We start from the raw sequence: 25,610 nt of genomic DNA on the forward strand, positions 1-25,610 counted from the left end.
CAGTCAAGTGAGACCATATGGAATGGGGATCTGGACCCTTCTGGCTGCACAGGGTTGTGAGTGGACAATACTGTTGTTTTAGGCCCTTTGATCAAGAGCTGCTTTGATGCGTACACACATTGGAGGGCCTGTAGAGTGGAATTGTTTTGATTTAACTGATTTAACTGACTGTTTCTTAGAGACATTTGTTCCTTAGAGACAAATGAGCTTTCCTTTTGGGCTTTTGGTGTGTCAGAAGGTCACACCCAGGTGAGTATTGCCTTGTCTCTACCACCGTCTGGTGTTATCATCTGTCTAAAGACAATGGGTCCGGTCTGGTTATTTGTTCTTAGACAATAGGTCTGTTGCAGGTCAGCCTCTTCAGCCAAGCACCACTATCATCTATTAGATTCAATTAGATTAGATTAGATTAGTTTAGATTAGATTAGATTAGATGTTCTTTATTGTCCACAAGGGAATTCATTTTGTTCAGGTCAGTATCATACTAACAGACAAGACAGTAAATATATAAAATACGTAAATAACATCACAGTAAACAAGACACCACAGTAAAAGACAGGACCCACTGAGCAATTTTACGTTGATTAGACGTTTAAAACACGTCTAAATGGCCCATAGCCGTCTAGGCTAAATTAAGTTTAAATGGGGTTGAAAAGTGAAAGTTTATTAGATGTCTACACATAGACAAAATTACGCTGGACTATATGAGAGCTACACATAGACGCAATGTTGAAATTACTTCTTGTGCTCAGATAATTATCTTATAGGCTAGTCTACAGGACTTCTCTGGTGCATATTTTTGGTATTTACAGATGTTTATTCATTGTAATAATGTATTTACCGCTTGGTCTAAAATAGGTCTATACATAGCCGTAATGATCCTGGGCTATATGAGAGCTAAAGCATAGACGTGACATTGAAATCACGTCTTTTGCTCAGTGGGGAGGTATGATTCTAAAATCTACTAATTCTGGGAATGTGTGTGTGTGCGTGCCAGCATGGGGGGGGGGGGGGGGGGTGTTAGCACAACAGGGTCAGTTCTTCCAGGCGGAGAAAGCCAGGGGGTTCCGGGGGGTTATGTTTGTTAAGAAGCCTGATAGAAGAGGGCAGGATAGGGGCAGCATATCTCCTACCAGAGGGCAGGGTCTGAAATAACAACAATAAAACACAATAAAAGGAGTTCAGGTCAGTGACAAATGCTGCCTCCTCTCCTTCCCTCCTTTCTGGGGTTCTCTTGGCTGGGGCTTTCCCCGTGAGGACAGAGAGGCCTTCCAGCTGAACAGCAAAATCCAAGTCCAGCTGCTTCTCTCCTCTTCTCGTCCAGTTTGCAGGTGTTAAAATCCCCCAGGATGATCTTGGGTGCGCCAGGGGAGGCAGTTTCTAGCTTTTCAATGCATCGGTAGATTGTCTGAGAAGCCCTAGTTGCTATTAGCTGATGGTGGAATATAAACAGCTGCCACAATCACCTGCCCAAATTCCCTGGGTAGGTAAAATGGGCGCAGGGAAATAGTGCAAATTATGTCTTTAACATGCACAGAAGAGCACCAGCGTTCATTGATATAGAAACAAACTCCCCCTCCCGTTTTTTTACCTGCCGTGTTCAAGTCTCTGTCCGTGCATTGGTCCAAGAAATCCATATAACTGAAGAATGTCGTTCTGTAAATCCTCAGATAGCCAGGTATTGTCCAGCTACTGCTGATTAGGAATAAGAGAATGTGGCAACATCACATTTGTACACAGTTTAGGTTTCAGTGAAAGCCATATTGGTTCCATGGACAATTTATAGATTGTGAGCAGTGAAAGCCTAGTGGTTAGAAAAGTCTAGAAAAGGACTTGTGACTAGGGCTGAACGATTTTGAAAGAATATCTAATTGCGATTTTTTTGACTGATATTGCAATTGCGATATGATTTGCGATATTAGAGGGAATGATAATTTTGACATCATTATTCTCATTTTCATTGAAAAACGTATTAAAATGATTATGGTGTGATTTTTGCAGGGATCTGTACCAAACAAAGATGTTTTGTTAAGTCTGTAGAATATGATGTGTAGGCCAGGACATCTCTGCAGCACCACAATATTTCATTTAAAATGGTATTTTGACACATTTCGCTTTATTGCGCCTCCTGCAATTTGAAAATTGCAGTAGGCCATATTGCGATTTCGATAAAATTTCGATTAATTGTTCAGCCCTACTTGTGACTAGAAGGTTGCCAGTTCGAATCCCTGTCTCAGCTTAGAGGTCAACAGTAGAAGACTGTGGTTTTACTGGGCAGCATGGAGCTCAGTAAAATTTTTAATAAATAACGGTGGAAAAAAAAACATACTTTGTAAAACTAATGTTGGCATTAAAAGTGTGTACCCCTATAAACGTGTTTTTCCCATTGACTCTTTCCCATTTACCTCTCTGGTTATCTATGTCAGCAATTTGATATTGTTGGATCTGTATCTCACCATGGTCATGTCAAGCTCGGCAATGTTGTGCAGTGTACTTAGAACTAGAGTAGCGACCATTTATATTACATTGCAACAAAACAGGCTTGCAGATTAATAGAAAGACCTTGTTCTTCAATCAGGCGAAGATCCACAAGAGACAAGCCCATTTTGGGTCCTGACCCATAGTTAAAGAAACATTAGACTGAGGAGAACAAAGGGACAAGCTGCTGGAACCTTTTGGTTTTGACTTAAGCCCTCAGGAAGATCATGCTGGAACAGTAAAACAGAACACACATTCCATTAGCAGTGAATAGAGATTATCTAACAGCCACAGAGGGTGTGAGTGAAGCCTCTGGTAGTCTGCATTAGAGGAAAAGGATTAGAATTTGACTAGAGGTCACATTCTGGAGCCCTGTATAATAATATCTTTAATAAAGATATTAAATAGAGTAGTAGTGAGTAGTGATATTAAATAGAGTAGTAGTGAGGCCTTAAATAGGCTTACTCACTGTAGCATTCATTTGGATGAGATTTACAGGCAAGCTGTTTACATTCATTCAGCTGTTCTTTATGTGGTTGTCTGCTAATTAAGTCTGCAATTCATTATGGATGTTGTGGGCAATGCCAAGCACTCCCTGAGACTGTTTTACTCGGCAAATTAAGAGATTCTAATTCTAATTCAGAAATCATCGAAACTAAGATGAGATGTTATAATAAAGTAAAAAAAAACAATGATTCCTCCAACCAGTTTGTCATGCATTTCTTTATTCCAACACCACACATGTATTTGTTTTATCTCCCCCCAAAAATACAAGTAAATACTAGTATTTTAAACTTGTGATTAATCATGATTAATCACAGCCTATTATTGTGATTAACTCGATAACATTTTTTAATCGATTGACAGCACTAATCTTTATATATATAGCACTTTTCAAGCTTACAGCAGCAAGTGCTTCACATAAATAGAGGGACAGTTAAAAAAAAAGCAGGTAAAAGAAGAAATGTAAAATGAAGAAGAATACAGGAGTGTAAAATGACGAACGGAGTCCAATGGAAGAGCATTCCTGAGTTTAGGAGCCACAATTTCAAAGGCTCCATCACCTTTTGTTTTGAGTCTAGAGCGAGGGACAACCAGTAAGACCTGGTCAGAAGACCTAAGTGACCTGCTGGTAATGTAGGGATGGAGCAGGTGGCAGATGTACACAGGTGCCTGACCATGCAGGGCTCTATATGTGATTACAAGAACCTTAAATTGAATCCTAAACTTGATGGGAAGCCAATGTAAAGAAGCTAAGATGGGTGTTTCAACTTTCAACTTTATTTGTCCCCTAAGGACAATTGGTTGTGCAGCACAAGTGCACATAAAAACGTAAGAGACAGTAAAATCCACCCATGAAAGACAATCAAATCCACAGTAGAATCCACACATAGAGCTTCACAGAAATACAGTTACATTCGAGCGATTATCGTCAGCAGTCCACAGTAACACCATCAACAATCGGCATCATTATCACCTACACCAGTGGTTCTCAACGTGGGGTCCGGGGACCACCAGTGGTCCTTGAGGGGGTTCCAGGGGGTCCCCAGCGAATTGATGAATTGTTAAACTTCACCATCATTTCATTTACAAGAAGTGAACACAACTAGAGAATGTAGAAGAATGACTGTTTTGATCATAGTTTCACTGTTATCTTCTGGACAAAATCATATCTAACAATAAAAATATTCTCAGATTTGGGTCAGAGAGAAAAATCTCAACAAATGGGGGTCCGTGGCCTTAATTTGTAGTAAATTAGGGGTCCTTGATATGAAATAGGTTGAGATCTACACCACCGTCGACACCACCGTCGACAACCTTACCATAACTTATAACTCATAAGTCATACGTCATAAGTCAACCCCCCACCCATAAACTAAAAGTTGAGTTAGTGGCCAGTACCTTGGGCTAGCCCACCTCCTTTTCCCTGAGTTCAGGAGGGTAATGGCTGTGGGAATGAAGGAGTGTTTGTACCTGTTGGTCTTGTGGGGGCTCGTAAACGGGTGCCAGAGGGTAGCAGTAGAGTCTGAAACTGCTGATGAAGGGGGGTGGTCATAGTCGGACAGGATGGATTCTGCACTCCTCACCACCTGTCTGTTATAGAGGTCAGATAAGCTACTCTGCTGGACACCTGTAATCTTGCTGCCGACATTAACCACTCTAGCAAGTGCATTTTTTGATTGAACGCTCAGGTTTCCATTGCAATAGAGCAGACAGAACAACAGGATATACTCAGTATAAGCCTTATAAAAAAGCGTCATCGGGGACCTGTCGACTCGGAAGTTGGCCAGCTTCCTGAGACAATAAAGGCGCTGCTGGCCCTTCTAGGCTATTAACTTGGACTGGTGAAGTTCAGGATCGTTTTTAAGATTCTTTTAATCACTTCTAAGGCACTACACGGCTTAGCTCCTGCCTACATTTCCGAGCTACTAAGCCCTTACACTACCGAGTGGTCACTTAGGTCATCCAACCAAAACCTGTTGGCCAGACCGTGTACCAAACAAAGGCGACTGCGCTTTTGCTGCCAGACTTTGGAACACTCTCCCCCCTCCCATTAGATCAGCTGAGTCTGTTGACTGTTTTAAACAACATTTAAGAACCTACTTTTTTAGGATGGCCTTTCTATAACTTTCGATAACTTATGTGCGTTATGTCTGTATTGTACTTTTGAATGTTTTTTCTTGTATGTGCTTTGTGTTTCTGTTCTCTTTTTCTCTTTTTCCGTGCCGATGTTGATGTAAAGCACTTTGTAACCTGTGTTAAAAAAGGTGCTATATAAATAAAGTTTTACTTTCTTACTTACTTCTTGCACAGTAGGTCAGTATTGCATACAAAGGTGAGCTTATAGTCAGTCATGGTGCCAAGATATTTGTAGTTGACCACCGTCTCCACCAGCTGGCCCTCAATGATAGTGCACTGGGGGGAAGGAGGCTGGTGCCTGAAGTCAATTGACATGTCTTTTGTTTTAGACTCGTTAAGCTGGACCTGATCAACAGCCTTGCAGCAGCATTCTGCCATATGCAATGTCATACAGCCATAATGACAATCCGTTAAACACAGTGATATATTGGAATTTTACTATTTATGCTTGTTGTGCCACTGTGAGTAGAAAGTCTGGGTAAAATGCATCGTTTCGACTGGTGATCGGATTGGTGATCAGCCGATCAATCGGCAGTCAGAATCGGACCCAGAAAACCTGACTGGGGCTGTGTCACGTTACCTTGACAACTGTGGAATATTCATACAACTGTGGTAAACGGATTTGTATTTTTTCTTACCTAAAGAATCAGTCTGAGATGTTTTTGCAACTCTCTTAGCCAATTATCTAAAATAAGAAAATATAGTGAAATTTGTATAAAAAAAAATTACAGTGTTTTGTGCAATGGACCACAGCTGAGGAATGCATGGCTTGGTTTGGAGACCAGTTGACACCCATTTTGGTCTTTCTTGAAATGCGTGTGTCTTCCATAATGTGTTACATAATATCTAATGACCAAAACAAAACACCACAAGGACAGAGGACAGATAAAGATTACAAAAGTTTTTGCCAACCGAGGATTCATCGGATGGTGACTTGACCAACGAGAATGAATGGGAAGTACCAAGATTGCAAGAACGGTGCATCACATTTAAACGCCGCAAAATTGACAGCTGTGTGTTTTAATTGATTGTGCAACGTCAAGCAGACAACCAAACTGTGAGGATGCTTCTCTGTTCTAATTTTTGAGAAGTTTGCTCTCTCCAAGATAACTTGGGAAGAACTTTATCCACAAGGACACAAGTACCAACTTGGGAGTTCTTGGATATGATATTCACCTACTGTCTTTATGACATATAAGACCTCCAGACCTTTTTAGCCTTTAATTAGGCTTGTTGACTGAGCATGCTGTTTCTCAGCACTGCTTTCTATGTAGACACTGGACTGTGAAATTGACCAATCAGCGCTAAGAGGAGGGCGGGCCTTCCAGAATGGCCAGCCAATCAGAGCAGTAGCTCATTAGCATAAGAAGCTGCTTATGTAAAACAACCTATTTTCTAGGTGGGTAGGTGGGAAACAAACACTGGGAAGTGACTAAAGGGAACTAAACAATTTGTACTGAAAAAAAAATTAACAGATGTATTTTATAGACACCAGGTAATTATATAAAATTGCTGAAAAAGCAAATGATACCCCTCCTTTAAGTTAACTGATTCAAATTTGTAAGTGTGTGTGTCTATATATGTCTAGGTCTGTAATATGAGTATCACCAGATGACTGGGAATAGAGTGTTTCACTAAACTGTAATAGCTGTTATTTGTGTTTTTTGTGTGTCTTGAACCTGGGTCTTCTAGTTGAAGGACAATCTATCTCACCATGTGCTTTTCTCAGGCCGGTACTGCGAGGTTCATCAGATGGTCGGTAACTACATGTGGGACGAAGCCTCCAAGAAGGAGTTTTTGATCGGAACGAATCCCGATAGCCGGCTGCCTATGTGGTGGGATGGGTCAGAGCCCATATGGGTCACCCTGCAGAAGCTAGGAAGGAAGGTCTTCATGTACTACTGGCCTGGTGAGTATATAGAATATTACCCTGAACACTAACCAAAAACCGTGCTGACCTCAGCTCAAATGGGTCACCGTGTTAGACTGATATTTTGGTTTGCCGCTATATCAGGCCAATATTTGACTTTTATGAAATGTGAGATATTGGTCAGTGATGTTGTCCACTGATATGATGGAGGGATGATTGAGAATTTACTCAACATCTTCAGGGTTGTCTGTAAAACCCGCACTGTCTCACCTTGCCTGAAGCTGCTAAGCCACCTAAAATAATTTTAAAAAAGACTTAATAAAAAGACTTAATAAAAGACTTTATCCCGTTGTTTAAAAAGACTGATCAGATCAGAACTGATCCAGGGTAAATATCTACCTTTATTAACTTTAATTTCTCTCCAGGGGGCATGTTTATCAATAACTCTTGAGAGTTCTGAATAAAAATAATTCCAAGCATCTTCAACATAAGGTATAATTTGAAACCTGTCCCAGTTTATTGCAATCAAATCATGTATGAAATTATCAAAATGAATGTTCTTGCATTGTCTAACTCTAATGCTTTTTGGAGGAAGACTGACAGATTTAATCTTCCAAACACAAAAAATAGCTGAATGATCATTAAAGCAATCTAACTGTGTAACTGTATCAGTTATGAATCAAGGGGCGTAAGAGTGATAAAGGGGTAGAGTGGGGCAGGGGTAGGGTCTGAGAGAGGAGGGCAGGAGCCATAGCACATACCAGCACACACAATATATAATATATATATAACTGACAAGCCCTGTAAATAGCTGTATCTGCAATGTATATGTTCCTAAGAAGTGTTTGTAATGTATGCATAAATCATTCCAGTTGCTTGTGTTTGTGTGTGTGTGTGTGTGTGTGTGTGTGTGTGTGTGTGTGTGTGTGTGTGTGTGTGTGTGTGTGTGTGTGTCCTCGTCCTCAGGCTGTGAGGTGCAGATTCTGGGTGTACGCCCGTCGTTCTGTGAGGAATATGTCTACAACCCCTCAGAGAAAAACCTGACCGATTCTATAGAGAATGCCCTCAACGTCCTGCGGTAAGAAGAAAACTATCTCCACCTTTAATGTACCCTACTCTGATCCCAGGGTTACACTGAGGAAGCAATGCTTTACATGTAAGCCGGTTACATGTACATATACCTAGGGAAGTGGAGGGTAAACCTACCTAAACTCGGTTTACCAACTACTATTAATACTGCTATTACTGCTATTACTGCTATTACTACTACCTCTACTACTACTACTACTACTACTAGTATGACTACTACTACTGCTGCTGCTGCTACTACTACCACTACTACAATTACTGTAACTGCTACTACTACTACTAATACTAATACTATCACTACTACAACTACTACTATTGCTACTACTACAACTACTACTACTATTACGATTAATTCTACCACCACTACTACTACAATTAGTGCTACTGCTATTACTATTACTACTACTACTAATGCTAATACTAATACTATCACTACTACAACTACTGCTGCTGCTACTACTACTATTTTCACCTGACAGTTACGATATGACACCTTACAAATTAATCAAATAGAAATTGGCCCTAATCATGGAAGAGCCATTTATTTCAATTCGTACCTAATGGAGAGATGTGTGTGTGTGTGTGTGTGTGTGTGTGTGTGTGCAGGTCAGGCCAGGCGGACATGGCAGCGATATATTATGAGAAGATAGATGTGGAGGGCCATCACTTCGGACCAGACTCTCACCAGGTCAGAACGGCTGTAAGACAGCTGGACCTCGCCATGCAGGCTCTCAACAGTAAGATCAAGGTTAGTAGTATTATTACTATTTACTATGACATATTACTACTACTACTACTACTACTGCTAGTACTGCTACTACTACTGCTATCTGTTTCTTTTAATATGCAGATCAGCTAAATGCATTGATGCCGTCAGACTATGGTGGAACTCTGCTTTTCAGATGATTTACCTGTTTTTACCAGTTTTTTGTTGTTTATCGTGATGTTTTTTTTTTTTGCAGGAGAAGAACTTGGCGGACCAGCTGAACGTTGTGCTGTTTTCGGACCACGGTATGACCCAGCTCCAGTGGATGGAGAAGGTGATAGAGCTGGACAAATACATCAACATGTCTGATATCGTCAAGATGATGGATAGAGGACCAGTGGTCAGTCTCTGGCCCAAACACAACAAGTACCAAGAGGTCAGAATCTCTATATATCTGTGTATCTGTATTTTGCTGTGCCATGTTCTCTCCTCTCTTCATCATTAAGAGGACTAGATCAAATCTGAATGGTTCCCATGGAAAAATTAGAAAAAAGAAAAGAAAAAATGGAATAAAAGTAAGAATAGAGCAAAATAGGGGTTATTAAACATAACACCCACCAATTCCAACATGACAACATGTTAAGCAGAGATGTATGGCGAAAAGTAGGAAAATATATGAATTAAAGCGTGTATGAAGGGTGCACAAAATAATAGTAGTAGAACATTCACAGGCAAAGGAAAGAATGAAAAATATGCACAGTGTGGAAAAAATGAAATAGGTGCACCATGAAAATAAATTAAACATAAAAACACAAAGAGATAAATCAATACAAGTTGAATCTCAATCTTCTCTAATCTTTGTCCCTCTGCTTTTATTTTCAACACTTCAATTAATCAGTTTTAGGCTATCATTACATCCCATTTACAATAACCTCTAATCCCAATTATAGAGAAACCAGAATGAGATATTTGGATTATACCAACACTGAGGTGTGTAGTATGAAATAAATTAAATATGAAATGAGCTATTTTACTGTATGTATCTAATATTCTGTGGTCTCTTTTGGATAAAGGAAGTCACTCAGTGATATCAATAATCAAGTCTCAGTCTCTTGTAAATATAGAAGTTTATCCTTGCACCAGGAGACAGATACACACTAAAGAAAGAATGATATACTTAATGCATATAAATGATTAAAGCTTAATTTCTTCCACAGTTCCCCTCTTTGATCCTGTAGGATCACTACTGCACGTGTAAACAGTTACAGGCAATAGGAGCTTTAAACCTTACTGAGGGATGGCAACACAACCATGGTATGCAAGCAGCATCTTTCCACATAGAATGCTCTTTCAGGATCTGGACGCAAAGGATCAAACATTGAATGCCAGGACGTAGTGCTGCGTTTTGTTGCAGGCCCTAATAAGTATAGAGTATAAAGTATAAAGATATGAAAGAGATAACATGGAGGTGTACATAATGTGGAATGCAGAGTGAAACCAAGTTGAAACTGCTAATTAAAGCATAGGCATGGACATTTCTCTCACAGTTCCTCCCTTTTGGATCATAAGATCTACCAAAAACGTCATACACAGAACAAGGGGATACCAGTCGACTAACCTGTCCAGTATGTCCTGTGAGTTCTGTCCATTCAGCCAAGGGGCTGATAATACAAATCTAAAAAGAAAGGCCGAATGCCTACCCAGACAGAGGTCACATCTCATCCCACTGTTAACGAGGGAAGAGTAAAAGAACTACACTTGCCACATATTTTGGACAAAAACCCTCAGGATGACTGAAAGAGGGAAAAATCTTAAATGAGGCTATACATTCTACAAGCAATCAAACACACCCTTGTGATCATTAGCTTATACAGTCAATCATCCGCGAGGATATCTTGGGCTTCTCCCAAGATCAAAACCTGGATGTAGAGTGTGACATCTATTGCACCACATCATGTGGGGTGGAGGCAATGAACAGGTGCAGTCACCTTCAATGATAGTCATTAAAAACACACAGTGAGCCAATAAACAATTCTAACTTTTGATTCTTGGGGATGCTTGCAGAAAGTAACCTTAGCTTTTATCAAAGATGTCAATTGAAATATGCAAACCTTGGAAATGTATGTATCAGTGGTAGACCATTCATTATCATCATGCACAGCGGGGTTATCAGAATGTTTGTCAGTTGGATATCTTGTTCCGCTAGCTATAGTTAAAGGAGTAGTTCACCCAAAAATGAAAATTCTGTCATCATCTACTCACCCTCATGCCAAATGAAACACAGGTGAAATTTGTTAGTCCATATAACACACAGGGAGGTTGCCAGCACAACTTGGTAGCAGCCTTCTCCAAAACAACTGAAGTCAATGGGGACCTGTTCTTTAGAGTTCCAAAACAAAAACAGCCAAACAATCACACTGTGAATAGAAAGACCTATACACCATTATTTGTTGCACATCAATCAGCTGTAGTTAAGATTTGCACTAAATGATGGTGTAAATATACTGTTTGGAACTCTGAAGAACTGGTCCCCACTGACTTCAGTTGTTTTGGAGAAGGCTGCTATGGAGTTGTGCTGGCAGCCTCCCTGTGTGTTATATGGACAAACTTCACCTGTGTTTCAACTGGCATGAGGGTGAGGAGATGATGACAGAATTTTCATTTTTGGGTGAACTATTCCTTTAAACTGATGTATTTGTAAGGTCCTGGTCATCAGTATCAGAATCACAACAATCAGACACATTCTGTTCAGTAACATGTAGTAATGCAAGGATATACCAGGAGTTCAATGTTTCAGTGGGGTAGCGCGGAGAGGTCATGAGCGGAGATGTGGCGTTTCAAGGTTCATGGGTGGTGAATGGACAAGGGTCAAATTGGAGGCACTGAGAAGAATAGAATAACTTTGAAGCCAGTGCGATGGGAGTGGGAGTCGAGTTGCCGAAGAGTTTAAGAGCAACATCACTGCATGTGGGAAGAAAACAATCACGGGCTCTGATTTTTTTTACCGTTATGGCAGCAATAGGGACGACAGTGTGATTGACTGAATGAAACGCCAATTGCCAGGTTTACCAGGCTTGGGGATAGGCGTGATAGGTGCATTACAAGTACTTTGTGTAGGTACAGGAAAGCCTTGTTCTAGTAGGGACACAAGCACTGGTCTAATGCCTTTAGAGGTTGACAGATGTGACAAAACCTGCCTGTTTTTTGTGTCTGGCCCATAGCGATGTCAGAACCGCTGACGGGGCATGTGGAGCTTGTATATTATTCGGTGGGGCTGGTCAATGGGAGACAAAACGTGGCTTGCAGTACTTCTGGTTTCGGGGGGGTGACAGTCAGTTTGAAACCTGTGGGTAGGAGCTTCGTACTTACTCAGTATCAATTGAAGAGGTTGGTATTTCCGACATGAGATGAAAAACCATAGGGCCAATTTCGCGTGCGGCAGTAGTGCCAATCAGCGCGAGCGTGATGTGAGGTGTGAATCCCCGGAAGACGGACACATCCACATCCTTTAGGGCCGAAAAATATGTCTGTCGGAGGTTCGATAGTGCCCCAGTAAGAGTCAGTATTCTCGGTGTAATGAGAAACTGCCAGTCTCTATTGGGCAGGAACGGGGTCGGAAAAGAAGGCGGCAGCGACATGGCATAATGCGGTATGACACATCTGTAACAACGGTGTGGCAAGGCTGGTGTTTTTGCACAAGGGGAGGTGAAGACAGGAGAGTCACACATGGCTAATGAGCTCCCAACCAAACCAAGTGGTGGTGTGTTGTCTAACCAGTTGTTTGAAATCACGCAATTTGGATTTAGGCAATTCGAGATACAACCCTTGTGGGGTGCAATGGATACTTGCACATAATTTGCAGAGGAGGTCAGGACCCAGTAGAGAAACCGGGCATGCGTCAGATAGCAAACTACTGTTGTACATCGGCCACAGTTGTAGAGACTGGTTGTGACAAGGGTTCTAACATAAGAATACCAGCTGGGCCTACAGGTTGCACAGATGTAGAACTTTTAGGAGCAGCACTAGTCAGTGTAGCACCGGAGTCAACCAAGACACAGACTTTGAAACTGCCCGATGTAGGTGTCTAGCATTGGTTCTTCTGTAGGATCATTGGAAAGTTTTATCGGTGGAGCTTGCAACACTGTGCGTGGTTCAGAGGGAGTTTCTTCACCCTGGCCTCCCTAGTCTTGTTTGTAATTTGAGGACCCCATTGTGGGCTACTTACAGTTCAGCAGTGTAGGTAGTCTGGGATCAGTTCCTCATTTCAGTTATTCAGCTTACTTGTCTGTTGTCTTCGGCACGGACACCTCGGACCTAGGGTGTGGTCCTCCTTTCCTCTAACAGCTTTTTATGCTGGACCTGTTATTTTATATACATGAACCTCATGCAAATGGATTAATAGTTACTTAATCTTTATACAGTGCTAGCAGTGTTGTGACAAAGTTTCAAAAAATGTTGACTGTGTGTATATTACCAGGTTTCCTCAGCTCTGGTCCCTATAACATCCAGATTGGGTACTAGAGTGCTTCAATTAAAAGTGTGTGTGTGTGTGTGTGTTACGCCAGGTGTATGCTGCATTGTCCCAGGTCCCTAACATGCGTGTCTATGGCAGACAGGAGATCCCAGAGCGTTTCCATTACAGAGGAGGAAAGTTTGTTTCCACCATGACGCTGCTGGCAGACCCAGGCTGGTTTATCACTGAGGTAAAACACAGAGATTATTTAACTTATTTAACTTGCTCCAATACATTTACTTGAAAAAAAGGTCAACTTGTCTTAAAACTACTTTTGAAGATTGTGTTCCCTTTTCATGATTTTTACACTGTCATACACTGCAATGTCCATCTTAACAACAATGTCCATCTTAAATGATAAGGCCGGTGTTTTTTAATGCATTGCTTACCGTCAACAAATCCTATGAAAATAACAAAATCAGCAATGATTTTGTTTTGCCAACAACTCTCATCCATGTAGCCGGTACCCGATGAAGTCATGTCCCAGCAGCCATAGAACCCCATTGTATTAAAAAAATGATTAAAAACACATCAAAGAGCCATGCCATTGCTCTGGGCAGTATATTTCATCATCACGATGCACCGGGCCGGCCGACTTTTTCCTCAAACAACTTAATAAGCCGGCTGTAAACACTTTGCGATCTCAGGAAAGTAGTTCCGTAGCACAGAAAATAGTCCCCGGCGTAATGAAGAATTTGTTCCCATTTGAATTTGATTTGGTAATAACTACAACAGCCTGACTTTTCATGGTAACAGTTAGCGGTTTTTAAAATGTGAACTATGTCTTTGTGAGCTGTATTCCAAGGTTTATAGCTTACAATTGGAGCCAATGACTTCGGGGTTGACGGCTAAAAACGGTACGTGGGAAGTCAGAAAGTAACGGGAGTAGAGCAAACGCATTGTTGATTTTGTTATTTTCATAGGATTTGTTGACGGTAAGCAATGCATTAAAAAACACCGGCCTTATCCTTTAACATCTTATTTTTCTTAAAAGAAGTGATAAAATCTGCCTACAGGATAAGTTAATTTCCCTTATCCCAATGCAAATAACTTGCTGCCAGAATCAACAACACCAACAGAGCAACATACTAATGCTTCAATAAATAATTCAAAACTGGTCAAACTGCATGAAAACAGGTGAAAATATCTTTCACCATTGGCAGATTTTTCACTTGTTTTAAGAAAAAGAGATATGTTTAAATGGATATGTTTATTTGCAGTGCATCAATCACAAGTGAGTGAAATTTCAGGCAAAATTGTCTGGCTGTGCAGCAAGAAAATTTAAAGAATCTTCAATTATGAAGGAGAAGTTTGAATACAAGATAAAAATTCCTGGTTTTAGGAAAATCTAATGGGTAGAGCTTATAGGTTTAGGTTATAGGCAGAAATATTTGTATTCTCCTAATGCATAGATGTAAAAAGTTTCATTAGCACATACATTAGCTCAGACATTAGCTCAGACATTAGCTCATACATGGCTGGAGATACTGCATGCTTTAGATGAGGCCGTTTGATTGATTACATATTTATTGTGGAATTGATCAATACACTGGTTGTCTATGGGAAGGCCTTAACCTGAATTGATTCTAGTGAGACAATTTGATCAGATTCCACACAAATATGCATGAATATGTTCATCATTATTATTGTTATCCTGGGTCTCAATGAAGAGTTTTAGTCTCCCATGATTGCCAAAAATATCAGTATGGGTCGAACCCTACTCCATCCTAAGTTCAGACTAAACCGTGTGTGTGTGTGTGTGTGTGTGTGTGTGTGTGTGTGTGTTCATTCTAGAATAAGGCCAAACTTCCATTCTGGAAAAATGGGACAGGGGAGGCGTCGGGATGGCAACATGGTTGGCATGGTTACGACAATGAGTTCATCGACATGAGGGGCTTCTTCCTAGCAACGGGTCCTGGTAACCAACCAATACTCTCATAACAATTAAGATTTAGCCACTTTCTTTTTTACCTATTATTCATCCAGGGAAAGTCAAATAAGCACCATGCTGTTTTCCAGCAAATCCCTGCATCATATTCACACTGGGAACTGACTAGTACAGTCTTCCACCGTGAGCAGCTCTACTGGAGCATTTGAGGGTTAAGTGACAAACCGTTTTCTTTCTGAACCCTTTATGATAGCAGGAATCTGCTGACAGTGTCAGAAACCTGAAACTCTCACCTAAAAAATGATCTCTGAATGGTGTCTGTCGGCCAGTCACAGCCGGAGCAGCGTTGTCTTGAAATTTTCATGTAATCTGGATAGGGCCGAATGTTTATTCACAGTACAGTGAATAATGAAGAAGCTGAAAGGGTCTAGATCAGTTTACACACAGAAGCAAACGGAGAGACGAGTTGATTGCAATTTGCACAGGAGTGAGCAATCCACGAGAGAAAAGAGAAAGGCAGAAGCGTTATCACATGACAATAAAATAATAAGATCAGTACAATATACACAACAGAAGCATTGGAGGCAATACTGGAGAGCAGTAATGTGGATGGCATCACTGTCTTGCAGGCTTTCCTCTTAGAAACAGCCGCGGAGTAACACAAACATCGAAACAGTGCTAGCAAGCTAAATACCAAAACGATATCAACAATTGGTGCATTTTGCTTTGTGAAACTACATGTACATCTCATGTGTGCCACAGAGATACAAGCAAGTTATTTCAACTTCCCTTGAGTTTAATACGCTAATGTTTCCAAATGTTAGCCGGGGGACATTGTAAATCAATGAGGATTACATAGGTAAGCTAACTGTTAGCATATGGTGTGGGTACTGGAAATGAGCTAATGTTGCAGTGAAGAGGTTGAGGATACTGCTGCCCAACAGCGCCACCGTAAAGGAGAACAAAATATATAGTCTTTGTAGGTGGCATAATGTGTTTTTATGTGCCTTTTAATCTCATGAACAGACTTTGGATCTGTAGGGTAAGTGATACTTTAACAAGCACAAGATAACTCAGATAAGATAACTGAAAACAGATAATGGGTGGTATTTGCGTGCCAGCACAGATTAAGCACTGTGACCTTGTGCTGGCAGGTAGAGGTAGGCTAATTTAGTTGGGCACAAGCGGATTTCTTTCTGCCTGTACCTGTTCAGTAATTTCGTGGCTTGGCATGACATTGTTTGTGCCAAAATGGTTGTAACTTTCAGTTGACAAAATCCCTACAGCCATGCGAAGGCAGCAGAACAGGTTATGTGTGTTCCATCTGCAGCCTATAATTTGAGGTTTATGGTGCACATTTTGAAGCGGTGCACTTACCTCATTCTTGCACAACCAGTCCCATGCTCTCGCAAAATAGGTCCACAAAGTTCTTGATGGTGCTTTTGTGCACACCAAACTGTTTGGCCATGACTCATGATAGAGTGCCAATGCCCCTGTTATCATCAGGGGTACAGCACAGACGGTGACATCCTGGAGATCCATTGGACGCAGTAGTTCGCACAGCTCCATTTTAAAGTTCTCTCTCCACTCTACATCACTGAACTCCCTCAGGACCGCCCATTCCGACCGGTCCTCACTCCGTATCTTCATCCAAAAACACTAGGTTGTGTCAGTTGCATGAGTCATCTCCTTTCCATCAGGTTTCCCAAAAGTAGCACCTGAAGCATGGCATTTTCAAATTGCAATATAGGTTGGCCTATGGGTGTTTTAGCAAAAAAAAACAAAAAAAAAACTAGAAAGACACTCGGAGAGCGCAGACCTCCGCCAAGGTTCGTGCTATTATTGCTTGTTCGTGAGTCGGATCCGGATCCGCTCCAAAATTGAATGGGTTCTTCCTTGGCCCATGCTACACCCTTCCACGAGGTTTCATGAAAATTGGGCCAGTAGTTTTTCCGTAATCCTGCTAACAGGCAAACAGACAAACAAATGGCACCGAAAACATAACCTCCTTGGCGGAGGTAAAAATCAGGATAATTGAAATAAGTACTTTGCTCATGTAAACAGGATTATTATTGGGAATTGTCAATTAATGCAATCAAATGGCTTAATCAGACTATTAATGATTAATCAGACCAGTAACAATCAGACTGTAACATTTATTGTCATATTTCTTATGTTTAGTTTGCATGAATTAATTAAGATGGTAGGGAACATATTTCTGGGAAAAAAAGCCATTTTGACAGGTACTTGTATGATTATGTATGATTTATGATTTGAAACTTTTAAAAATTGCACTAAAAGACTGATAACCACATCAATGAGTGTGCGTCTGGAATTAGCCAAGGTGTTCGGATTACTTTACCTAAAAAAAGATTTAGTAACAGACTGTGCGGGTATCTCTTTAACATTTGAGATCCACTTATTATTTTTACCTTATTCCATCCAGACTTCAAGCGGAATGTGCGGGTGTCACCGATCCGAGCAGTGGACGTCTACAACCTGATGTGCCGGACGATGGGCGTGGATCCTTTGCCCAATAATGGGTCCTGGTCCCGGGTGGAGTACCTCCTGAATGGCTCGAACGGTCCATCCCGGCCCACAACCCTCTGGACCTGCTGCATGGGCCTGCTGGGAATACTGCTGGCGCTATGGGACTAGAACCATATAACCTTACAGAGTTTAGGGCAACGTTAAGTACTTAGAAATCACCAAAAACGAGTTAGAACATAGAACTTTGACGAGGTCTTGGCTTTAAATGTCCCTATAATGTTAAATAGGCTAGAAAATGTCACCTTAAAGTGGTTAGAACGTTCTTAAGGACCAAGAACACAATGCCTTAAAGGGCCAAGAGAAATTGAAAGGACCTTAACCCAACTTCTTAAATGGACTGGGAACCAAGATCACCTTATGTGCCTACAACGCAACACTCTAAATGGGCTTCCACAACGGGTCCAGAAGGGGTCTGAACCTTCAAACCTCTTAAGATCTTCTTCAGGCCTCGGTGTCTGGTCAGAAGAACAGAGAAAACCGCAAGGCCCACAGTTCATAGTGGGTCGTTCCATGGCACATACCATCAGTGTCCTGCAGAAACCTCTCCAAAAACATTTCTCAACGTTTCAGGAACGGAGAAAAAAAATATTTTTGATATTTGCCGAAGCATTTTCAATGGTTTGGCTTAGCTTTTCTACTCAGCAGGTGATGACAGTAGTTGCCAATTGTAGTAAAAAAAACGAGAGATACTAGATTTCTGCAGGACATCAGTAACATGTGTAGACAGGGAATGCTGGTGCTTTACAATTTATAGTATATTTCTATATATGTGTAACCTGTTCCTCTTGAGAAACCAAACATTTTTATGATGAACCAACATGGTGAATGTAAACCTCATTCCCTTCAACTGTTTTCCCCTCCAAACCCCCGTCATAGGCAAACTTTGTTTCTCCAAAAACACTGTTTTTTAGAAATAAATAAAAAAAACTTGCATTGCCAGATTGGCACAAATCATTAGGGATGGGACGATATGCTTATCTCTACGGTGCGATATAATACGGTACAATACGTGATATGGGGTTCACAATTCAATACAACCATGATACGACATGATAAATAAAAGTTCAATGAGAACAACAAGAATTATGTTCATTTCTGAGCCACAATCTATCTCTATCTAGAATGTAAACAACAATTTAAAAATGTCATTACAAAGTGCAAATAATCTCATTTGGATGGAGAGCTTGTGAAATTGTGTTCAAGCGTCTCATTAGTACGGAAGAGGATTAGGGCCACATGTGAAACATTTATTTGAGTTCTGAGTTTAAAGTCAGAATTTTGACTTTAAAGTCAGAATTCTGAGATTAAAGTCAGAATTCTGAGACTGACTTTAATCTCAGAATTCTGACATTAAAGTCAGAAGTCTGACTTCTGACTTTAAACTCAGAATTCTGACTTTAATCTCAGAATTCTGACTTTAAAGTCAGAACTCAAATAAATTTTTCACATGTGGCCCTAATCCTCTTCCGTACATTAGTGATTACTACAGCAGAATAAAATGCAGCTAATATCGTGATTCATTTTTCCGCCCCACGATACATATCGTCACATTTTTGTATCGCGATATATTGGATTTCGATATATCGTCCCATCCCTAGAAATCATTTATGCATATAAATGATGAAATCGCACTTTTAATTGCCTTGAGCTCATAAAGGACTATAGCTGTCAGACAAACTACAGGAATAAAGAGAATAGAATGTAAGAGAATAGATTTACAGGGCTTTTCACTCAGTGTTGATTCACCTCCCTGAGCGCCTCTCCTGATTTGCTGCTGCACAACGAGCCACAGTGGTGTTATTTATCATTGGATCTGGTGATAAATGTTGTCCGCTTCACTGTGTTTGTGTGTGAAAGCCAGAATGGGTATTAGGGTGAATGATGCAAGCTGTATGATTTTTTTTTTTTAGAACTAGTAGAGCACAAATTTACCATCTTAGCAAATGTGAAAAGGCTTCTCCCCTACCTTTTCACCTGAGCCTATTTCCCCAAAATGACTGCATTCTAATCTAATATGTCACCTTACCTTTTCAGAATCTTACCTGTTCCTTGGGCTGGTCTGCATCCCTGTATTTAAGGTGTGGCCTGGGCCATACCAAGTCAATGGGGGAGGGAGTTACCCTGGCTAAAGTGTAATGTGGAAGTTAAATTGCCCACATAGAATGGTGACTGTTTATCGCTTTATTTAGTTAGTCAACCTATATAATGTTTGAAAACATATTTTTCATTTACATCTTAAGAACATTTATGATACCTCCTCTTGTATAGCCTACCCTGTGTTTACCTGTGATAATAGTTCAGTCCAATCAAGGTAGGGCTGAGGAAGGTATATAAGATGGTCATTCTGACCTTGGTAGAGAGAGAGTAACAGCTTGCTGTGAGGCTGTGGACGTGTTTATGATTTAAGTTGATATTTGTAGCATCCCGGGGCTGCATCTTTATGTTTCCTGATTTTTGCTTATCATTTTTTGGTTAATAAAACCACGACCTCTTTTGCACTATACCTCTGCCTCATGACTCCCTTCTTCAGCACACCGACATCTTTTTAAAAAAAAGTTTTTCCAGTGCCAGTCAGCCACACTAGCATCCCTTTTAAGTAGTGGTACAAGCAGGTTCACATCTTAGACCTGAACTCCCATTTACATTGCATTATACTGGGCCTGGCAATTGTGCTCTGGAACTGATTCAAACTTTTTGCCTATGATCACATATTTTACTACTGAAATGGGTGGCATGCCCCTTAAAGTCATTTAGTGTATTGAGTCTTAAAACCTTTTCTTAAAACAAGTGAAGATTCTGCCAATAGGGTAAGATAAATTGGTAACACGTTACAATAAGGGTCACTAAGTTAAGGGTTAGTTAATGTTTAATAGGGATTTGTTAATGCTTAAAAAGGATTAGTTAATGCTTAATAAGCATTAACTAACCCTTAATTAATGTACCCTTATTGTAAAGTGTTACCGATAAATTAAAAAAGTGACAGTGTCTTGAAACTCAAAGTTCCCACTGGTCATGGAATTTCAGGCATATATCATGAAGTTTAGAGAGGTGTATTCCAGACAGAAAAAGTCATGGAATTCAATAGATTCTTTGGGGAAGCCGGGGAATATCAGGGATTTCACAAATTAGTCACTTTACCGGAACATAGGAGAATGTATTTTCCAACTTGTTTCATGCATTTATTGCATTATCGGGTGTTTTTCAGCCCAACTGGAGTGGAAACCAGACATGTTCGCCCTTTAGAAAAACAACATTAACAAACCAGGACAGAAGAGCATTTTTGGTAATGAAAAGTCATGGAATTTTACACCAGGGCCACAGTGGGAACATTGGAAACAAGGCATCACTCCACTGGTATCAAGAAAATTACTTCTTCATTCAAGAAAAATCTTGCAAAAGTTGATTAGCATTGGAAACAAGTGAAACTATCTCACTCTATTGGCAGATTTGGTGAAAATATGATTTTAAGACTCAAAAGGCAGGCCTTTTGGCAGTGAATGTGCTGTAATAATCCTTCCCTTCTCTGTTTGGGTTCCTCTGAGATCCTCTGGTGACGTTTTGCAAAGTCTGTCCTGGTGTTACACACACACACTAACACACACACACACACACACACACACACAGACCTCATATATTGTAACTGTGATGCTTGTTTTTTTCTGGTTTTCAACTGAATTATTATTATGTGTCCCTTTGTGTGACCTGTAAAGCCCTTTGTGACAAACTTGTTTTGTTAAAAGCGCTTTATAAATAAATTTGCTTTGATTTGGAAAAAATATGTTGTATTCATACCAAGATTTTATACATTTCTATGTAACGGCTTAATTTGGGCTGAAATCTATTTGAGAGCTAGGAATATGTATTGTCTATTAGGGTTTGACTGACTGCTTTATTTATTTAACCTTTATTTTACCAGGTAGTCACTTGAGATCAATGATCTCTTTTTCGAGCAAGACCTGGCCAAAATGGCAGCATTTAAGAAAAAAAGACAAAAAAACAACAACATACAAGACACAAACACAGACAAGAACATAAAAGGCAAAGTGGCGCAAGGGGATAAATTTGAGCTGGAGCTGCCACACCTATCGCACCAATTCCTGCACCTACTCTGCTGTAAAACAACCATTCATGCCACTGCTGCCATTACTGGTCATGCTCCTTGCTCCTACCTGCCACACACTGCCGTCAATGGCTGTGCTGATTTCTCATGCTCAAGATGTCTACAGCTTTGAGCCAGATGAAGAACATGTGGAGGCACCACCATCCGCCTCTATCCAGACCCGCTGTTGAAGCTCTCGTCTGGCAAATAAAATCAAAAGAATGTTAAAAGATGAGGAAAGACTCATGGGTTTTCTTCGATGGAGCGTTGTCCCTACGTGTCGCGCACCTCTTCTCCTCACTTCTGTACCCGGCAACTGGCAACCAGTCACTGGCAACCCTCACGTTCTGCTGCGACCTACAGATAGACTATCACCAGCTCAGGGGTCAGTTCACTGAAACATCATTGCAGTCCATCATTTATGGCTTTCACAAGGGTCGTAAATCCCTCTATAGATCCTTATGCCCGTCAGTCTTGACTGAAAGCTGATCTAACCATTGTTTACACAAGCGTCTTACGAACTACTTTTAGGTGAATTTTTGAACCCTCTAACCTGGTGCATTATTAAAAATATTAATGTTTACACTAATTTGACCCCAAAGTAGTTACACTAATGTACTTTTTATTTAACATGACCAACACAGTACAGCAGTCAACGCAATATAGTGCAAGTTGTGCAACTCCACAGACTCTACAGGCATATATTGGGCATATATTAAAAGATCGATCTCGGGATTTTATGAATCGATATTGGATCGATTTGAATCACAAAATCAAATTTTTAAACCCAGCCCATGGCTGTCATTTAGCCCTTAGTAAAAATGGCAACATAACAAAACTTTTTGGTCAGCTAGTTAGTTGATGTGAAATTGCTTTATTTTACTGGCATAACAGATTCAACAATGCAGAAAATCAGTGGCTGCTTTACTAGGATTTTTTTTTTGTGTTCCATCCTGTGTTAGCTTGTTATGAAATACTTTTCTTTGTGCATTACACCACTCAGTATCATTGTTTTCCGGCATGAATTCATCAGATTCAACCAAGCAGAGGCTTGGATTCAAACGGAGGTTGTTTCACGAATGAAAAGCATGTGTTGACAAAGCATCAATAAAAATCGTCTCATTTTACGTCCTACGCTTTCTATAATGTTTACAGTCGGTGGTAATTAGATATTGCTGCCAGCTAGCAGTAGCTGGCGAGCAAACAAAACGACTAGTACTAATTTTGATGAGGGTGGAAGTAACATAGTAGCCTACATTTACCTATTACTGTAATTCGTTTTTTTGTACTTGTACTTTCTGGAGTATTTTTTTTAAAGTCAGTTGTCACTTTTGTAAGTTTATACTGATGTAGCTACTTAGCTACATTTTATATCCATTACAGAGTTCAACTTTTGTGGGCTTTCCTTAAAGAGTAACTGAACCCCAAACCCAAATCTGTGGTGAAGCCTGACGCCTAATGGTGAAAAGTAGGGTACTGCACTGCTCATCTGCTATTGGCTGGTCTTTGTGCCAGGTGATGTCACTGCCTGTTGTACTCTATGGAAGGTGACATCACCTGGAACAAACACCAGCCAATAGCAGATGGCCAGTGCAGTACCCTACTTTTCACCATTAGGTGTCAGGCTTCACCACAGATTATGGTGGGGTTTGGTTACTCTTTAAGCATCGGAAACTGGACCATCGTAAACTGGCCAACGGTCAGTCAGCAAAGAGAAGAGTAATCTGGCTTTACTTTGTTTGTGTACTTTATTTTGTCATTTCTTATTTTTACAATGAAAAGAATCTAGTTTGAACGCTGTCCTCTCATTTTTTTTTAATTGCTTGGAAAATATCACATACATGTCTTTTCTAAAAAAAAAAGTAATTTTTACTCTGAGCACATTTTAAATGAGCTATTTTATTATGGATCAAATTGAAAATATTAACTGTTATTGGCTGTGGCCTAATAACATGTTTATAGTCATTTTAGAAAAGTTCTGTTGGAATAACTCAACTGTTGCCCTTGTGATTGTGAGGGTAGAACTGGCTGGAAGAATGGGACACACTGAAAATCACACTTGATAAAAAATGTCTATGTTGAAAATGTTGTGTAGTATTGTGGATGTAGATATTGCTTCTTTCCCCTGCTAGCCTTGCGTATTTGGGACGTGACTAAGCGAAGAAACAAGAAAATTCTTATTACCCAGAGGAAGCCCCGCCTCCTGTCTATGCCTCCTGCGATTGGTCACATCAAAAAAATGACCAAATGTATATGGCAATATAAGGCGTAATGTAAAATGTAATTCTCTTTAAAAATGCATGGCTGTGTCCGTATCTTTTTGACAAATTTCTAATGGTTGAAATTGTCGCTTTTGGTTGCCATGGAAACAGGTTAAAAGATGTCACGCGGTCAACAGATGTTGAAATATTATCTGTGGTTTAAAAGTGACCAGTGCGCTTTTAATCTGAAGTCTGTTAGCACCAGTTAAAGCAGTAAAAGCTGCAGGAGTTGGAGAGACTTTAACTCTCTTTATTCCTGCCTAAATCAAAAGTATGATAATAATAAGCGTGAATGACTAGATTTCTCTAGCCTACCAAAACATTTGGGCCATGACTGTGGTTCCATCTGTTCCTGTTTAAATGACAACAACAGAAATATCTAGATAACATATGAAGAAGAAAAGCTGATGACATTGTGGGGTTTCTCTCCTGATTTAATGAAATATATTATTGGGTGGTGCGCACATGATCGTCTCATGGCTGTCTCATAGAATCAGATTTTTCTTAGTTCAGAGAGCCATTAGACCAGAACCGTGTCACAAAGAGTTCCAAACCAGATTTTCAGGGCTTGTGTAAAAAAAACCTCAGCCTGTAACCTTTAACCACCATCTCACTCTGCAGTCAGTGTAATAAAAACAACTTTATAACTAGAATCCCATGCGATATGAGAGAGGAGGGGAGGATGAGGGTGGAACTAAAGACAAAGGTAACTGATAGGGATGTAAGGAGTTGTTTCATGTTTGAGGCAACATCTCCCTCTAGTGGCTGTAGCAGGTTATAGCAGTTAAAGCCTGAATAACACCTGGAAAGAAGAGTGATCAGGCCACAGTAGGTGGGTTATTTTGAAAATGTGAGCTATTATAGACGAGTGGTTCTCAACGTGGGGTCTGGGGACCACCAGGGGTCCTTGAGGGAGTTCCAGGGGGTCCCCAGCAAATTGATTAATTGTTAAACTTCACCATTATTTCATTTACAAGAAGTTTGACACAATTAGAGAACTAAACAATGTAGAATTACTGTTTTGATCATAGTTTCACTGTTATCTCTCTACCTACAATACAGATAGTCATGGAAAACAATAAAAATATTCTCAGATTTGGGTTTGAGAGACAAAATCTTATAAAACGGGGGTCCGGGGCTCAAATGTGGACTAAATTAGGGGTCCTTGATATGAAAAAGGTTGAGAATCACTGTTATAGACTACCAGCATAAACTTAACCCAATATAGCATATGCAGATAACATGAACCAACTTTCAACTTGTGTAAAAAGATGTTTGGGATCAATCAGAATGGCTTTTCATTCAAGTATGCCATCAGTCTTCTTTCATTTTATTATGGAAGTGAATGAAGAAATCGGACAGAAACTCTACTGAAAAGTGCATCCTCTGGTCTTCAAAGCGAAAAGAAAAAAAAAAAATTCTATCCAAAATGTCTTACTGTTACCTAAAGTAGGCTAATAGCAAAATAATACATTATGATGTTTTTGCCAGTGAGATAATATAGCCCAATTCAATA

General features: G+C 40.2%; 1 protein-coding gene across 2 annotated transcripts in view; it reads left to right on the forward strand.

The window, feature by feature from the left end:
- Window positions 1–24,882, forward strand: part of enpp6 (ectonucleotide pyrophosphatase/phosphodiesterase 6) — a 45,313-nt gene extending 20,431 nt beyond the window's left edge. The window contains exons 2-9 of one of the 2 annotated variants that reach the window (XM_071518575.1): window positions 6,848–7,027; window positions 7,955–8,066; window positions 8,684–8,825; window positions 9,040–9,219; window positions 13,349–13,486; window positions 15,091–15,214; window positions 17,631–17,798; window positions 24,857–24,882. In XM_071518575.1, coding sequence (XP_071374676.1) covers window positions 6,848–7,027; window positions 7,955–8,066; window positions 8,684–8,825; window positions 9,040–9,219; window positions 13,349–13,486; window positions 15,091–15,214; window positions 17,631–17,798; window positions 24,857–24,882 — 1,070 coding nt within the window. Of the gene's footprint in view, window positions 1–6,847; window positions 7,028–7,954; window positions 8,067–8,683; window positions 8,826–9,039; window positions 9,220–13,348; window positions 13,487–15,090; window positions 15,215–17,630; window positions 19,046–24,856 lie in introns of those variants that run through there. The other variant, XM_071518574.1, reaches the window with a different exon arrangement.
- Window positions 24,883–25,610: the final 728 nt, after the last annotated feature.

This window comes from Centroberyx affinis, unplaced genomic scaffold (assembly GCF_046629955.1).
Source record: "Centroberyx affinis isolate AG114_WGS23_722 - 3 ecotype Tasmania unplaced genomic scaffold, CSIRO-AGI_Caff_v1 ptg000606l_1, whole genome shotgun sequence".
NCBI classification, from domain to species: domain Eukaryota; kingdom Metazoa; phylum Chordata; class Actinopteri; order Beryciformes; family Berycidae; genus Centroberyx; species Centroberyx affinis.